Raw genomic sequence first — 18556 nt, 5'->3', positions numbered from 1 at the left:
TGCCAATCAGGACATTTTTCTACTGTTCTTTTACCCGAAGCCTCATGCAGATGGCTGGGAACAAAGACTACACTCCTTGGACGTTCGGAGAGCTCTGGCTTTTTACATTGAACGCATAAAGCCATTCTGTAGGTCGAACCAGTTGTTTGTGGCGGTTGCGGATAGAATGAAAGGCCTACCAGTGTTGTCACAGAGAATTTCATTGTGGATCATGACCTGTATCCAGGCATGCTGTGTTCTAGAACAAGTTCCGGCCCCTGCACTCAACTAGAGCGAAGGCCTCCTCGACAGCGTTCCTGGCCCAGGTCCCGATCCAGGAGATCTGCAGGGCAGCATGATCCTCGGTTCACACTTTCACCTCTCATTATGCCATTACCCAGCATGCCAGGGACGATGCTCCATTCAGCAGAGTGGTGCTTCAATCAGTGATTCCACGAGCTCTGACCCCACCTCCTAGTTAGGACTTGGGAGTCAGCTAATTGAAAGCGACCTGATCAAGCACTCGAAGAAGAAAAAATGGTTACTCATCTTCTCTTAACTGTTGTTCTTTGAGATGTGTTGCTTATGTCCATTCTAAGACCCACCCGCCTTCCCCTCTGTCAGAGTAGCCGGCAAGAAGGAACTGAACAGGCGGCATGTCGGCAGGGACCTATATACACCGCCATGAAGGCGCCACTCCAGGGGGCTCCAGAGCCGACCTGACAGGTGCTGCTAGGGAAAAACCTTCCGACAACTGTGCATGTGGGCGCGTACACACCTAATTGGAATGGACATGAGCAACACATCTCGAAGAACAACAGTTATGAGAAGGTGAGTAACCGTTTTTACTACCTGTATGGCCCTGAGGATGTCATATGAGCTGCAGCTGTGTGCTGATTGGGCTGCAAGTGGCCCATGGGTTGAGAACCACTGCCGTAGAGAGACAAGGTGGGTGAGGTAATATCTTTTATTGGACCAACTTCTGCTGGTGAGAGAGACAAGCTTTCCAGCTACACAGAGCCCTTCTTCAGCCTGAGAAAGTGTCACAAGGTCAGACAGATTGTTTAGCGTAAGTAGTCAGCTCATGGTCTAAGGAACCATTCCAGGTGAAGTGGCCTGTTAACATCCCTGTGGTGTAAGTTAATTCACAGTGGGGCTGGTGCAGACAAGCCCACAGGTTCCGCATGCCCTAGTGAGCTCCCTGATAGCTCCCCTCCCTCCTGTGCAGAGTGGACCTCAGTGAAGGAGAGGGTTTGGCTCACAGCAGCATGCAGGGCTGAGTATTGCATGTCAAGCACCTGATCCTCCCTCCCTTATATCAGTTCCATCTGGTAACGTCAGCGTAACTGCTGTTGGTGTGAGTGCAAGGAGAATCAGGGCTGAACATGTTTCCACAGCTCAAAGCTAAGCCCCTGGGTAGATCCCTGCTACTGAGTGTGTCCACACTGCAAGCACCATGGTGCTCACAGCAGCTCTTGTTCTGCTCTGCTGGCAACTTGGAGTAACAAATGGAATGTTTGGTTTCAGATCCAGATGTTGCCCCTGCACGTCCTGCTCTTCCGTGCACTAAGAAGATTCATGATGAAGGGAGTAAAGAGCTGGAATCATTACCTCAGATCCCTGATCCCATGTCTAGTGTCACCAAAATTCCAGTCTCAGGTGCTGCTGCCACATCTCAGAAGCAAGTCAAGAGACTGGAGTCCCAGTCAAGCTCTTCGAAATCAGAATCCATGCAGAACAGTCCCAAGTCCTGCCCCACTCCAGAGGTCAGTGCTGTTTCTGGTGTCCCTTGTCATTATCCAGGTGGGGATAAGCACACGTTGGGATCAATGCATTTACTAGCTCTGCTTTCTCCGCTTGCAGCTACCTCTTAAACCTGTGTCTGGGAACTAGAGAATCCCGTGGAAAAAGAATAGAAAACTTGCGGAAAACTGTTGAAGGGATTTGCTCCCTCTTCACTTGGCAACACCCTGTGATGGCCATTTGTACAGATCATTGCAGTCTGAGAGGAATGCAGACAACCTGAGAAAAGCCCTGGGGAAATGTATAGCAAGTTTCCTGAATGTTTTCAATTTGAGTTTAGTCCTGGATAGTCTTTGCTGTGACTTCACAGCCCTGGTTTGCCACACAATATCTGGGTATTGCAGCTTGCAGTAGTGGCTTAGCAGCATGAAGGCGTGTGCCCATGCCCTGCTGTCCTTGGCATAGAGCCAAGAGGGGCGCGTACTGGTGCAAACATCGCGGTTAGACTTATTAGCAGCTCTTGGTGCAGGAGATCATGAAGGGCTGCTGAGCTGATGATGGCAGATGCGGGCAGGTTATATTGACTTTGCTTTCCCCTCCCTCTCAGATCTCAGAGACATGATGGCAGCTGCTCCCTCTGCCCAGTAGGTCTCGTGTATGGATTCCTGTGGGGCTCAGTCCTGTCCCTTCCCTTATTTAATGTTCCCATTAGATCATTAGGGAGCTCATGAAAATCTAGGTCTGGTAAGAGAGTGCCTCTTTCTTCTTCTGATGCTATGGCCACTCTCCGATGTACTCTCCTAGGCCTGGTCTACACTAGGACTTTAAGTTGAATTTAGCAGCGTTAATTCGAACTAACCGGTCAACCGTCCACACCAGGAAGCCATTTAATTCGAACTAGAGGGCTCTTTAGTTCGAATTTGGTACTCCACCCCGACAGGTGGAGTAGCGCTAAATTCGACATGGCTAGCTCGAATTAGGCTAGGTGTGGATGGAAATCGAACTTAGTAGCTCCGGGAGCTATCCCACACTGTACCACTCTGTTGACGCTCTGGACAGCAGTCCGAGCTTCGATGCTCTGACCAGCCACACAGGAAACGACCCGGGAAAATTTGAATTCCTTTTCCTGTCTGGGCACTTTGAATCTGACGTCCTGGTTGGACATCGGGGCGAGCTCCGCAGCACCTGCAACGATGCAGAGCTCTCCAGCAGAGGAGTCCGGGCAATCCAAGAATAGAAAGAGGTCCCCAGCATGGACTGACCGGGAAGTCATGGATCTGATCGCTGTGTGGGGCGAGGAGTCTGTGCTCTCGGAGCTGCGCTCCAACAAGCGGAATGCAAAGACCTTCGAGAAGGTCTCCAAAGCCATGATAGACAAAGGATACAGCCGGGATGCGATGCAGTGCCGCGTGAAAGTCAAGGACCTGAGACAAGGTTACCAAAAAGTCAGAGCGGCAAACGGACGCTCCGGAGCACAGCCCCAGACATGCCGCTTCTACGAGGCACTGCATGCCATTCTCGGTGGGTCTGCCACCACTGCCCCACCAGTGACCGTGGACTCTGAGGATGGCATAGTGTACCTGGACAGTTCCTCGGCGATGTTCGCCGATGGGGAAGATGAGGAAGGGTTTGTGGAGGACGGCGCAGGCGACAGCGAACACAATACCGCTTGCCCTGACAGCCAGGATCTCTTCATCACCCTCACAGAGATCCCCTACCAACCCTCCCCGCCCGTTAACCCGGACTCAGAATCAGGGGAAGGATCAGGCGGTAAGTGCTACAAACAGGGAAACATTTATTTTTTAAAAAACAGGCATAGAAAAAATAGAAATACTATATAAAAAATGTTAAATCTCAAACTATACAAAAAGTAGGTCCACACATATAGGGATAGAGCAATAATCCTCTTGGGAGAGTTCAACAAAGCTCTCAGAGAACTGCTCGAAAAGCCTCCGCAGGAGGTTCCTGGGGAGAGGTGCCTTGTTGGGTGCTCCGTGGAAGCACACTCTTCCGCGCCAGGACATCCTAATGTACAGAGGAATCATCGCCTCCACTAGCATTGCTGCATATGGTCCTGGTCTGTGCAGGGCTTCCCGCAGCATCCGCTCTCTCTGACTCCGAGTGACCCGCCTCAGGGTGATGTCGTTCTGGACAGGCTGCATCTAAGTAGGGCAATTAGTGTATTGTTACTACTGTTAATGGTTTTAAATTAGGTTGCCTAACAACGACCCTCGCTTAACAGCCACGTGCTGGAGGCCACAGAGAACAAGCATACATTGATCTTTCCCGTGCACTGGCGGGAGGGGCTGGAAAAGGCTCAGCCTTTCTGCTTTCCAGATTGCCTTTAGCAGGAGAGCACAGCTATCCACTAACTGATAAGCATTATCTACTTTAAGGCTTACCAGGACTGTCTGCAAGACGGATTCAGCTGTCTCTCCCCGCTTGTCCGCTCTCCTGTGCAATGGCGCCGCCAATGAGAGCGTATTCCGAAATCTCGAACTTGTCCTGAGATCTCGTGGAACTTGGTGCCCTGTATGGTCTTGTTCAGAGAAACTGACTATACTGTGTTCACTGTTCGCAAACATGTATCTGTTCAAGGAAATCACTTACTGTTTCCAATCACACAGCTTCTGCTCTTTCCCGGACTGCCCCGGCATCCCCCTCGCAGCGGCTGGCTCAGATTAGGCGGCGAAAGAAAAAGACTCGGGACGAGATGTTCGCAGAACTGATGGCCTGCTCCAGAGCCGAGGCGGCCCAGCAGAGCCAATGGAGGGAGACCCTCTCTCAGCAGCAGCGCTCACACAGCGAACGGGAGGACAGGTGGCGGCAGGAAGACCAGCAGGCGACTCAAACGCTGCTTGGGCTAATGAGGGAGCAAACGGACACGCTCCGGCGCCTTGTTGATGTTCTGCAGGACCGCAGGCAGGAGGAGAGAGCCCCCCTGCACTGTATCTGCAACCACCCTCCAACGCCAAGAAGTCCTGTCCCCCCCTCACCGAAAATTACAAGACGGAGGGGCGGTAGGGGCCGTGAGAACTGTCACTGCACCACAGCTGAGCGCTAATGTACCACACACCTCTGACGCTATAACTGTGTAGAAGCGCTTCCCTTACAGGATCACCCAGTCCCAAATCCAAGTTTCATCACCCCACTATGTAGTAGATTAATAAAAGCTGTTTGCTGTTGTTCACTCTTTCCGTCACGTCTTTCGTGTCAGAAGACTGTGTGTATGTGGGGGGGGGGGGGCAGGGGATTTATAATTGCACGGGATAGCCTACAGTAGCAGGGTACAGACTATCGGGGGCAGGATCAACTGCAGGGCACACACAGATTGCCGTCAGTAGTCACCAGGGTCACTCTGTGTGGTGTATGCTGCCCCGGGTCATTCTGTGATGTGTACGCTTGTCCACGGTCCTAGCGCCTGCCACCCCCTAATGTTAAGGCATGCTGCCCTTACCATGCACTTCCACCGTAGGCGCGATCCTCTCCGCTGCCCTGAGCCCCAACAAGAGCCCTCATCCACGGACAGATACTCACCCTTCCCCCACACCCATCACCCCTTCCTACGCCCAAACCCACAGCCCAGAGCCTGCATCCAAATCCCTATCCAAAGACGGCACCACTCGCCCCTTCCAGCAAACCCACCCCTACATGCACAACCACTTGAAACCGTCCCCCACCCCAGAGACCTATGTAGGAGCAGGAGGCTGTCCGTCCTGTATTGTACAAGCGGTCTGTACATCAGTGCACACCGTACCCAGCACAGTATGCGTCCATGTTTCAAACCCTGAACAGAAATGCAAAGTAAAAGAAAGATTTATTAACAATAACTGTTCCGTTTAATTTGTTTTAAAACATGTTTGGGAAGTGGGGGAAACTTGGAGAACGGGGTATGTAACCGCAGATCTCACTAAACACATAGAGACACAGGCCCAGGATCAGCGTCTCTTAAAATCAAGTGGAGAGTCATAGGTTACCCTGCTCTCCGAGGAAACTTGCTTTCAAAGCCTCCCGGATACACAGCGCTTCCCGCTGGGATATTCTTTCGGCACGGGTGTCTGGCTGAGCGTAAACAGCAGCCAGGCGATTTGCCTCAACCTCCCATCCAGCCAAAAAGGTCTCGCCCTTGCTCTCACAGACATTGTGGAGCACACAGCAAGCAGCAATAACTACGGGGATATTCTTTTCGCTGATGTCCGAGCGAGTCAGTAAGCTCCGCCACCTCCCCTTGAGACGTCCGAAAGCACACTCCACCACCATTCTGCACTTGCTCAGCCGGTAGTTGAAGAGTTCCTTCTCACTGTCCAAGGCGCCTGTATAGGGCTTCATGAGCCAGGGCATTAGCGGGTAGGCTGGGTCCCCGAGGATCACTGTAGGCATCTGCACATCCCCAACCGTTATTTTGTGGTCCGGGAAGAAAGTTCCTGCCTGGAGGCGTCTAAACAGACCAGAGTTCCTGAACACACGCGGGTCATGAACCTTGCCCGCCCACCCGACGAAGATGTTGGTAAAACGTCCCCCATGGTCCACCAGTGCTTGCAGCACCATTGAAAAGTAGCCCTTTGGGTTAATATACTGGCTGGCCTGGTGGGCTGGTGCCAGGATAGGGATGTGAGTGCCATCTATAGCCCCACCGCAGTTTGGGAATCCCATCGCGGCGAAGCCATCTATGATGACCTGGACGTTTCCGAGAGTCACTACCTTTGAGAGCAGTTGCTCAATGATTGCGTGGGCTACTTGAATCACAGCAACCCCCACGGTAGATTTGCCCACGCCAAAGTGGTTCGCTACTGACCGGTAGCTGTCTGGCGTGGCAAGTTTCCAGAGGGATATGGCCACTCGCTTCTGCACACTCAGGGCTGCTCGCATCCGTGTGTCCTGGCGCTTCAGGGCAGGGGCCAGCAAGTCACAGAGTTCAAGGAAAGTGCCCTTACGCATCCTGAAGTTTCGCAGCCACTCTGTTTCATCCCAGACCTGCAGCACTATGCGGTCCCACCAGTCCGTGCTTGTTTCCCGGGCCCAGAATCGCCGTTCCACACCATGAACTTGACCCATTGCCACCATGATCTCCACTGCCCGGTGTACCCTGCTTTCTGAGAGGTCTGCGCCACTCTCCTCACCGCGCTGCCGGAGCCTCCTCGCCCGATTTCTCAGCAGCTGACTGTGGAAGAGGTGGACGATAAGGTGCGAGGAGTTGACAACGGCCATAAGTGCAGCGATGATCGCAGCGGGCTCCATGCTCGCAGTGCTGTGGCGTCCGCGCTGTAACCGACCAGAAAAGTGCGCGAACAGATTTCCCGCCGGCGCTTTCAGGGAGGGAGGGCGTGATTGACGGTTCGATGACGACAGTTACCCAAAACCACCCTCGACACATTTTTTCCCCCAGCAGGCATTGGGAGCTCTACCCAGCATTCCAATGGGCAGCGGGGACTGCGGGAACTGTGGGATAGCTTCCCACAGTGCACCACTTCGAAAGTCGATGCCGGCCCTGTTAATGTGGATTCAGAAATTCGAATTAGTGTCTTTACTGTGGATACACAAATTCGACTTCATAAGGTCGAATCCACAAATTCGACTTAAGTAGATTCGAAATAGTCTTGTAGTGTAGACAAGGCCCTAGCCTAGCAGAGTAGGTTCAGGGCTAAGAGCCAGGAGAGCCTGAGTTCTAGGCTCACCCTTCCTGCTGACTATCTCTCTTAGTACTTTGAACTTCACAAGCCCTCTTTAAGCTTCACAACATTCCTACAAGGTGAACAAGTGTCATTGTACTGACAGGGTGCCTGAGTCACAAACAGATCAGCTGATGTACCCAAAGTCATAGCTAGGATTGGAACCCAGATTCCCCGAGCATGAACTGTATCTCAGTTTCAGGGTGATTGCACCTGACTTTGCCCCTCCATGGACCCCAGAGAGCACTCACTTAAGGTTTCTGGCTCCCAGCCGTCACCTCTCTTGGAAGGAGACCGTGTCTCTCTCACGGCTGCACAGCTCCCTGCCTTACACTGTGTTATCTCCAGCAAGCCAGTCCATCCAACAGCTAGTTCCTGGGGCATTGCTTTCTCTGTCAGGGTTGGGAACAGTGTATTGGCAGCAGTTACAAGTGAACACCCAGTTCTTCGTTGAGTAGTGTTCCTATGGGTGCTCCACTCTAGGTGGCAAGTATCAGAGGGGTAGCCGTGTTAGTCTGGATCTGTAAAAGCAGCAAAGAGTCCTGTGGCACCTTATAGACTAACAGAAGTATTGGAGCATGAGCTTTCGTGGGTGAATACCCACTTTGCCAGACGCTCCACTCTAGGTGTATCTGTGCCCCTGCACCTCCAATCGGAGATTTTTGGTAGCAGTGTCCACTGAGCCTGCACATGCACTGTCCCTCCCTCGTGGTCTGCCTCAATGCTATCTAGCACTGCTTGGGTGAACCCCACCCCCCAGTTCCTTCTCAACTGCCTTTGGCCTCAAAAGGAGCAAGCAGTCAGCCCTTCCTCATCTGCATCATTAGCATAAGTAGTAGTTGTTTGGGTTTTTTTTTCTCCTTTTTACTCTGTTGGGATTAAAGGGGAAAAAAGAAAAAGAACTTTAGTTTACGTTTCCTGCCCTGTCTGGGGGGATTGCCCCCCCCCCCGGGCGTTTAGAGGACTAAGGGCTTGTCTACACTGGCAAGTTTTTTTGATGAAACTCATGTTGCCAAGGAAAAAATCAATAAAAGCAAGGTTGCCAAAGCGTGTCTACATTTGCTCCCTCTGTCGACAGATCGTGTCCACATTCGGGACACCTTTAATGTCAGCGAGAGCAATGGACTGTGGATATGTATCCCACAGTGCCTGGTGACACCATCCGTCGCTAGGTGTTGTGGGAATGCGGAAACAGAGCGCGGCGCATCCTGGGATGTGCAAAGTGTACCGTCATGCACTGCTTTGTGTCCCACCCCATCAAAGGTCTCTGGCTTCCATTTGCGCCGTTTTTCCAACTCTCACTCTTTTGTAGTGTGCGCCAGCATCTGCAGTCAGAGAGGATGGATCCCACACTTCTCTCCTACGCTCTGTTAGCTGTCGTGAGGACATCATGCATGGCAGCACAGTTACTCGTGAAGTTACTCACGAAGTTAGCAGAGGATGAATCGCCAGATGGATGGCAGCAATCAGTGCTTTGTGCATTCACAGAGCCAGCTGCATATGGTAGAGCGTCGCTTTTGGGCGAGGGAAACAAGCCCTGATTGGTGGGATCACATTGTTATGCAGGCGTGGGATGACGACCAGTGGGTGCAGAACTTTAGGATGCGTAAAGCAACCTTCATGGAGCTATGTGCCGAGCTGGCCCCCGACCTGCGGCGCACGGACACCAGATTGAGAGCTGCCCTTCCAGTAGAGAAGCGTGTTGCAATTGCTACGTGGAAGCTGGTGAATCCAGACTCCTACTGGTCAGTCACAAATCAATTTTGAGTAGGAAAGTCCACAGTTGGGGCTGTATTACTACAAATGTGCAGGGCAATAAATCGCGTTCTGCTGCATAGGACCATGACCCTCGAAAATGTGCATGACATAGTGGATGGCTTTGCAGAGATGGGTTTCCCTAACTGTGTCGGGGCCATTGATGGCACACATTCCAATTTTAGCACCAGACCACCTTGCCTCTGAATACATCAGTAGGAAGGGATACTTCTCCATGGTGTTGCAGGCACTTGTGGATCACCGGGGGCATTTCATGGACATCAATGCAGGCTGGCCTAGAAAGGTGCATGACGCACACATCTTCAGGAACCGTGGTTGTACAGAAAGCTGCAGGCGGGACTCCGTTCCAGACCACAGAATCACAGTGGGGGATGTGGAAATGCCCATAGTAATCCTGGGAGACCCGGCTTACCCCTTACAGCCCTGGCTCATGAAACCTTACACAGGGCACCTGGACATCAGCAAGGAGAGTTTTAACAACAGGCTGAGCAGGTGCCGCATGGTCATCGAATGTGCCTTTGGCCGTTTGAAAGCTCGCTGGAGGTGTCTCAATGGCAGGCTAGACCTTACCGAGGATTATATTCCCGTGGTCGTAGCCGCGTGCTGCACTTTGCATAATCTGTGTGACTCTAAGGGTGAAATGTTTGCTCAGGTGTGGAGCACTGAGGCCGAGCGCTTGGCTGCACAGTTTGAACAGCCAGATGTAGGGCTGTCAGAGGAGCCCAGAGGGCTGCTATTAACATCAGAGAGGCTTTGAGGAACCACTTGGACAATGAGGGGCACTAGCACGTCTGCTTCGGAATTGCTTCCCTGTTGCATCCATGTACAATTTTGGGGCCCAAAATCCATGAAACACAATGCTTTAGAAGCCTGTTCCCGAGAGTGAATTGATTGCTATACGCCAGGGCTTCTCAAACAGGGGTCGCTGCTTGTGTAGGGAAAGCCCCTGGTGGGCCGGGCCGGTGTGTTTACCTGCCCCGTCTGCAGGTCTGGCCGATCGCGGCTCTTACTGGCTGCAGATCGCTGCTCTGGGCCAATGGGAGCTGCTGGAAGCGGTGCGGGCCGAGGGACTTACTGGCCGCCGCTTCCAGCAGCTCCCATTGGCCCAGAGCAGCGATCTGTGGCCAGTGGGAGCTGCGATCGGCCAGACCTGCGGACGGGGCAGGTAAACACACCGGCCCAGCTCGCCAGGAGCTTTCCCTACACAAGCGGCGACCCCTGTTTGAGAAACCCTGCTATACGCTTTTCTAGAACATAGAATAAAAATGCTGTACTATTAAATACCTTAGCCTTTATTTATTGTTAAAAAGTGTAAAACCTCACAAGTGTGTGTAGCTCCAGCTATCAGTGTGCAGGCTGTGAGAGGGGGTGGGGTGATGGGGAAACTCAGCAGTGCTGTGAAGTGAAAAGGAATGTGTGGGCATAGAGGGGATTGGGGTTGGCAAAGAATTGTGTGTGTGCTGCAGTGGCGCTCGAATATGGATTTGCTCAGTCTACAGCTGTATCAATGACTTGCGCATCTCTGTCTGATCCTCCATAACTTTTATCATCCGCTCTGTCGCTTGCCTAGCAACAGCAGCATTCTCTTTTCTGTCCTGCCTTTCGGCTTCCCAGCACTCTTTCTGTTCCCTGGTCTCTCTCTCATCGCGCTGTAGAACCTTGCGGAACATGTCGTCTTTGCTGCGCCTAGGTTTTTTCTTATCTGCCGCAGCCGGTCCGTGGGGGGGGGGGCGTGAAATGGTCTTCAGGGTCTGTGCTGAACAGAAGAGGGATTGTTACATTTCAGCATTCCATTACATTCCAACGATTGAAACATTTTAGTAAAAAGGGCATTTTGCTAGTAGAAATCACTTTCTCTCTGAAACTCTAGGCAGGCACACAGCTCCGTGATCACCCCAATCATGGTGAGTTTCGGGAGTGGGGGGAAGGTAGTTGTGTGTATGGACAAAAAGGTCACGGCTTGCAGGGCAGCTTTGCTGGGAACTCATTCTAAAATTATCCCACACTTTTTCACAGGCGGCCAACTTGCTGGCTGACATCTCGCTGCTGAGGGTGACCAGAGAAACTAGGGCTCAGCTGCTGAATGCTTACGTCTTTCACCCTGGTCTATATGCAGCTCAGCTATATGACGCTTTGGTCCCAGCTGCAGTGGTTGCCAAACGGCATGGGACAGTTTCCTACAAAGGGGGAACTAACAAGGCTGCAATTCCTTGGAATCTGCGGCAGAACATAATAAGAACATAAGAACATAAGAATGGCCGTACCAGGTCAGACCAAAGGTCCATCTAGCCCAGTATCTGTCTACCGACAGTGGCCAATGCCAGGTGCCCCAGAGGGAGTGAACCTAACAGGCAATGATCAAGTGATCTCTCTCCTGCCATCCATCTCCATCCTCTGACGAACAGAGGCTAGGGACACCATTCTTACCCATCCTAGCTAATAGCCATTTATGGACTTAGCCACCATGAATTTATCCAGTCCCCTTTTAAACATTGTTATAGTCCTAGCCTTCACAACCTCCTCAGGTAAGGAGTTCCACAAGTTGACTGTGCGCTGCGTGAAGAAGAACTTCCTTTTATTTGTTTTAAACCTGCTGCCTATTAATTTCATTTGGTGACCCCTAGTTCTTGTATTATGGGAATAAGTAAATAACTTTTCCTTATCCACTTTCTCAACATCACTCATGATTTTATATACCACTATCATGTCCCCCTTAGTCTTCTCTTTTCCAAGCTGAAGAGTCCTAGCCTCTTTAATCTTTCCTCGTAGGGGACCCTCTCTAAACCCCTAATCATTTTAGTTGCCCTTTTCTGAACCTTTTCTAGTGCTAGAATATTAACAAGTACCTCTTGGAAACTTTCCAGAGCCTCTCTCTGGTGGATTCCCTGCAGGTCTTGATGTCCATCGACACCCTGCTTGGCTGTGCAGATTAGCTACACAGGGCAATGTACAGCTCACAGAAAACACTACCTACCTCCCACTTTTCGATTCCCTACACAAGCCACAGCAATTTATTTGGAGTTTCATCTGCTTCCTGCTCCCCATTGAGCACTTCTGGAGTGGAGAAAACTTCCTGGCTGCCTGCCCCATTGGGCGACCCCACTGAGAGCACCACATCCTCTTCTAGAATCATAGAATCATAGAATATCAGGGTTGGAAGGGACCTCAGGAGGTATCTTGTCCCACCCCCTACTCAAAGCAGGACCACCCCCAACTAAATCATCCCAGCCAGGGCTTTGTCAAGCCTGAGCTTAAAAACCTCTAAGGAAGGAGATTCCACCACCTCCCTAGGGAACCCATTCCAGTGCTTCACCACTCTCCTAGTGAAATAGTGTTTCCTAATATCCAACCTAAACCTCCCCCACTGCAACTAGAGACCATTACTCCTTGTTCTGTCATCTGCTACCACTGAGAACAGTCTAGATCCATCCTCTTTGGAACCCCCTTTCAGGTAGCTGAAGGCTGCTATCAAATCCCCCCTCTTCTCTTCTGCAGACTAAATAAGCCCCGTTCCCTCAGCCTCTCCTCATAAGTCATGTGCTCCAGCCCCCTAATCATTTTTGTTGCCCTCCGCTGGACTCTTTCCAATTTTTCCACATCCTTCTTGTAGAGTGGGGCCCAAAACTGGACACAGTACTCCAGATGAGGCCTCACCAGTGTCGAATAGAGGGGAATGATCACGTCCCTCGATCTACTGGCAATGCCCCTACTTATAGCTCTAGCTCGACTTCTTCATCCACAATTTCAGCCTCCAGGTTACGCCCTCTTTCAGCTGCATGTGAAGTATCCACGGGGCAATTGGCGATGGAGGTGAGGTCAACAGCGAGGATAGCGTTCAGCTCCTTATACAAGCAGCAGGTCTTAGGTGCACCACCGGAGCGATGGTTCACCTCCCATGCCTTCCGATACGTCCGCCTTGTCTCCTTGATCTTTACTCTGCTCTGCTGCGTGTCCCGATCATAGCTCTTTTTGCACAAGCCTCGAGAAATTTGCCCATGTGTGTCCCGATTCCTACGGGTCGCTTGCAGCTGTGACTGAACAGACTCCTCTCCCCATATACTGATCAGATCCGACAACTCAGCAGTGGTCCAAGCGGGAGCGCGTTTGGTGCTATAGGCAGCCATGCTCACTTGGGAAGCTCCTTTGGGAAGTCATCAAGCAGGAAATGAGATTTAAAATTCCCAGGGCTTGCAAGGGGGTGGGTGGGGGGTGGGGGTTGGTTGCAGGGCAGCGGAGTTCAAATTGCTGACCAGAGCAGCAGCATGGGAATTGTGGGATACTTTCCTGGAGACCAATATAATAAAAAAACAGTGGTGTCTACACTGGCTGTTTGTTGACTATAAAGGGAGGGGAAGTTTTTTGTTGCCAAATCTAGGCATTTTTCCCCCCGAAAAAAGTGACCTTGCAGAATGTACGCTATTGCTGTTTTGTCGCCAAAAGTCAGGTGTAGGCACAGGAGTTATTTATGGGTGAGGAAGACCTAGAGACTATGATGCTGGGTGTGCGATAAACACCTAGACAGACAGAAGAAATGGAGATTGGGCAGGGGTAGAGATCTCTCCCCACCATTCCTCACTGCCTCCAGGAGGCCAGGGGAGGTAGAACATGTGGGACCTGCCCCACTTGCAACATCCCGGAGATTCTCAAGAGGAGAGAAGAAAAGAGAAAGCTCCTTCACTCTTCCAGCAGGCAGGGGGCTGCACAGGTATAAAAGACTGAGAGTGAAATGTTGGCTCAATTGAAAACAGTGGGCCAGTCTGTATTCCACCTTGGTTCCATGGCCCGCCAGGGATATTATTGGCAGGTTCTTCATGGAGCCGTGAGCATGGACGTGTACTTAGCGCGGTTCACCCCCTCCCTGACACCTGCCCTTTCTGCGGCATGAGGGAGACCCTGGTGTACATCTACCTCAAGTGTGCCAGGTTGCAGCCTCTTTTCCGGCACCTCCAGAACCTTCTCCTCAGGTTCTGGCTGCCCCTTTCCCTGCACTTCCTGATCTATGCACACCCCATCTATGGCCTCACAAAGTTGTGAGACCTCCTCATCAAACTCCTCCTGGCACTGGCCAAGGTGGCTGTCCACCACACCAGGAGGAGAATGCTGGATGGGAGGTTCTCTGTGACTGTGGGGTCTATTTCCGCTCCTCCCTTCGATCCGCAGCTGGGCAGAGTTCCTCTGGGCTGCATCCAAGGGCTCCCTGGATGCCTTCAAGGAGCTGTTTGGGGTTCTCTGCTCCACGTCCCTCTCTGGCTCCCTGATTTTGACCGTATGACCTCACTCCCATCCCTGTTTTTCATTATTTGTCCCCTGAACTCATCCGGGCTCTGGTTTTGGTAGTTCCTCCCCTTAGGCTGGCGGTGGGACCTTTAGATGTGGGTGGACATAAGATGCTCAATAGGTGAAGATAGTGGCAAAACTCCTGTACACTTAAATAGGGCCAGGATTTCACCCTTAATATACAGAGGTGACTACAGAAGATGGAGCAGGATCCAGGGGTGGCACTTTCCCAGCTGCTGGGGATGGCAGAGGTTTCAGGCTTCTTACCAGGAACTTGCCCCCGACCTCTCAAGAGGTCCTCTATCACCTCTTCTTTCATATCTACCTTGGACTGTGGATTTAGTCCCCTGACTACTAGGTATATTTTTATGTCCTGGAGCCAAGAATGTGCATCTGTTACCAATTCTAGTTCCCCAGAGCAGTTCCTACAGATAGTTGAACCATTCTCTGCTTCTGTGTGTAGTATAGTACTGGTGTCATCAGACTGGACACACCAGCTCAGTAAATAAGATTTCTGTTGCTGCACTGCTGTTGCGAGCTTTCTGCCACTGTTCCTTTAATCAGATCTGTAGCCTCTCTCCTTATTTTTGTGTTTCTTAGGTGGACACTGCAAGTGAAATGGAAGAACTGGATGTTGACAGCGTCTCTTTGATTCCAGAGTCAGAGAGCCAGGGCCCTGCAAAACTCCAAGTCTTCCTAGCTCGTTACAGGTACTGAACTACACATAAGGGCCTTTGTGTAAAGGGAAGGAAGAATTGAGGGGATTTTTGGCTACAGGGTTGATCTGTGGATCAGGCTATCCCATAATTGTCCACTCGGGGTTTTTTTGCTCCTTTTTATGAGCATCTAGCACTATCCACTATTGGAGACAAGATACTGGAGTAGATGGAGTGTGCCTCTGATACAGTTTGGGAATACCTATAGTGCTAAGGATCTATACAAACAAAAATAATGGTTGCAAACTCACAAGTTGTATAACCTGTAGGGCCGGCTGAAAAATTTCCTTTGAAACTGTTTTGTTTATGAAAATTGGATTTTTGGTTATGCATTTTTTTTTGTGAAAGTGCCTTCTTCCTTGTGAAAATTTCACATTTTCATCAGAAAACCATAAACCTAAAAGCTGAAAGGATGTAGCTGGAAAACTAAAACTTCCAGTTTTTGACCAAAAATATTCTGGTTTTGTCTGACGTTTCAGTTTCAATTTTTTTCAGCAAAAATTCAAAATTTTCCATGGAATAAACCACCATTTTCTGGTCAGCTCTGATAATGATTGTGAAACGTTAATTCTGACACTCAAGGCAGTTATGAGCAAGCATATGTACCCATTTACTGTTAAGGATATGCAAGTACAGTTTTAAAGACACAAAATACTCTTAGTTGCAAATGGCCTGAGACACTTACTTGCTCACCATGAATGGATCCAGTGTGTACCACGGAATCTGAGCCCTGGGCCAGGAGGTAGCCAATGGACTCAAAAAGTTTGGGTCCAAGGATCCAGGAAGCAGCTATGCTTTGGCCTTCCTCGGAAGCATTAGCTATGCCCAGAGGCAGGATACCAGCCTCAGTGGACCAGCGAGCTGATCTAGTGTGACCAATGCAAGTTGCTGTACAAAGGACATTTTATTGTTGCATGTGTTTCAGCTATAATCCCTTCAATGGTCCCAATGAGAACCCGGAGTCAGAGCTCCCACTGACTGCTGGAGAGTATATTTACATCTATGGGGACATGGACGAGGATGGCTTCTTTGAAGGTGGGTTTGATGGAACGAGACGTGACTGAGAAGTGTATGAACCTGGCATCATGAAACAACAGAGAGGAACTTAATGATTTTTACAGTTATAGGGAAACAAAAGATCATAAGGTCAAAGTGGGGAGCAGTATAAGCGAGTGCAGCTCTCGTGACGTAATGGGGAATGTATTTCCTTACACCAGGGTTGAATTAAGACCTGAGGGTGACATCCTGGCCTCGTTGAAGTTAATTGGAGTTTTGCCATTAGCTTCATTGGAGCCTGGACTTCACCGAAAGTGTTTTACCCGAACTCTTTCTGACTCCTTAGCTGTAGGCATCACACTTTTCTCTCAAAGAGTCGACAACTGGTAATGCCATGATGCAGCCACTGGTGCCAAGGGTTTAAGACGGGGTCGGCAACCTTTCAGCAGTGCTGTGCCGAGTCTTCATTTATTCACTCTTATTTAAGGTTTCGTGTGCCAGTAATACATTTTAACGTTTTTAGAAGGTCTCTTTCTATAAGTCTATAATATATAACTAAACTATTGTTGTATGGAAAGTAAATAATTTTTTTAAAATGTTTAAGAAGCTTCTTTTAAAATTAAATTAAAATGCAGAGCCCCCCGGACCGGTGGCCAGGACCCGGGCAGTGTGAGTGCCACTGAAAATCAGCTCGTGTGCCGTCTTCGGCACCCGTGCCATAGGTTGCCTACCCCTGGTTTAAGACATTGCCTTGCACTTATCCTGGGCCAGTAGCTCCCAATACACTCATTACAGCCCTGGGGTGTTGCACGACATAGCCCCACCCCCTGTGGTGTCTGGCGTACTCAATGCACTCAGGAACAGAGCTGAGCTAGGGGCTGAATCAAAGCATCCAGAAAAAGCTGGTTGGATTTGAACCACAACAACATTTAATTTTTTTTTTATTGAATTGAAAACTCAAAAAAATTGTTTTGAATTGAGTTGACTAGAAATTGTTTTTCATGTTTTTGATTCATTTCAAGTCGACCAAAACATTTTCAGTCGACTCAAAACAAAATTTATTTCCGTTTTAAAGTGTTCTTTATCCTTATTTGTGTGTGTTTCATCAGGGTTCTGAGAGCTCCCTCTTCTAGATCAGACCAAAGAGTGATGCTAACACTGATGATTGTTTCCAGAGTAGCAGCCGTGTTAGTCTGTATCCGTAAAAAGAACAGGAGTCCTTGTGGCACCTTAGAAACTAACACATTTATTGTAGCATAAGCTTTCGTGGGCCACAGCCCACTTCATTGGATGCATGTAGTGGAAAATACAGAAGGAAGACGCACGCACACACACACACACACACCCACCCACCCATGAAACAATGGGTGTTACCATTCTTAGCCATGATTGTGGCTCCTACTAGACCCCTCCATGTCAATATGTTGGTGTTTACATTTGCCCTTTGTTTTAGACAGATTTATATCCTCAGTATATTCATGCAAGCCCATTTGAATGAATTTTTCAATGTTAAGGGAATAAGTGATTCAGTTAATTCTTGGTCGAGTGCTAGTTTACATCCATTCCACTGTAGGTGTGTGCGCGCTGCGTGCACCATCGCTGGAAAGTTTTTCCCCCAGTGGTATCCGTCGGGTCAGCTCTTGTGCCCCCTGGATCGGCATCTTCATGGTGTGGTATATAGGAACCTGCCACCCCTCCGCTCCCTCGGTTCCTTCTTATCGCCTCTGGGGGTGCAACTCCTCAGTAGACTTTTGTTCTGTAAATAGATTGTAAATAGTTAGAATTAGAATGAGTTAGCACGTAGTCAAGTAGCCTAGTGTTGATAGAAGTGCTCCCCACCCTGCGGGGCTAGCCCAGCTTGGACTCCTGGGGTATGCCTCGGTCTCAGGGTTTCAAGCAGTGTGCGGGGTGCGGCAAACCGATGCCGGCGAAGGATCTGCATGATAGTTGTCTGAAGTGCCTGGGAGAGGCCCACGTGCAAGATCTATAAGAACTTTTAAGCTGAGGAAAAAAAGGGAGAGGGACAATAGACTTAGAGTCCTCCTCATGGAGGTAACACTTCGTCCCTCCTCAGACCCACAGGTGGAATTGGCAGCGAGTACCTTGGTATCGGTCAGAAGTGCCCCAGCCTCCCTGAGAGAGGTATGGTATCCCCGCATCCCCAGCGCCAATGAAAGACTCTGCTCCCCAGTACCGCCACGGTTCTCTGGTGTGCAAGAAGTTAGCGTCAACTCCGGCCTCCCGGCACCGCTCCCCATTGCCAGTGCTGAAAAAGAGACAGAAGAAGTCGGACCAGGGGCGCTCTCTGACCCCAAGACATAAGGCCACAGAAAGAGTGCGACCTGTGCCGGGTCACTCTGAGGTGCCTACGGACCATGCAGCACCACTGACTCTGGCCAT

General features: G+C 50.3%; 1 protein-coding gene across 8 annotated transcripts in view; it reads left to right on the top strand.

Annotated features, from left to right (window-relative positions):
• The window catches only part of TSPOAP1 (TSPO associated protein 1), a 145907-nt gene that overhangs the window by 73812 nt on the left and 53539 nt on the right, over positions 1–18556 (top strand). For all 8 annotated transcript variants that reach the window (XM_039507753.1, XM_039507754.1, XM_039507752.1 and 5 more), the window contains 3 exons: positions 1507–1745; positions 15045–15154; positions 16086–16195. In XM_039507753.1, coding sequence (XP_039363687.1) covers positions 1507–1745; positions 15045–15154; positions 16086–16195 — 459 coding nt within the window. The remainder of the gene's footprint in view (positions 1–1506; positions 1746–15044; positions 15155–16085; positions 16196–18556) is intronic.

The sequence above is a fragment of the Mauremys reevesii genome, linkage group 20, assembly GCF_016161935.1.
Source record: "Mauremys reevesii isolate NIE-2019 linkage group 20, ASM1616193v1, whole genome shotgun sequence".
Taxonomy (NCBI): domain Eukaryota; kingdom Metazoa; phylum Chordata; order Testudines; family Geoemydidae; genus Mauremys; species Mauremys reevesii.
This window is presented reverse-complemented; position numbering and strand designations above follow the sequence as displayed.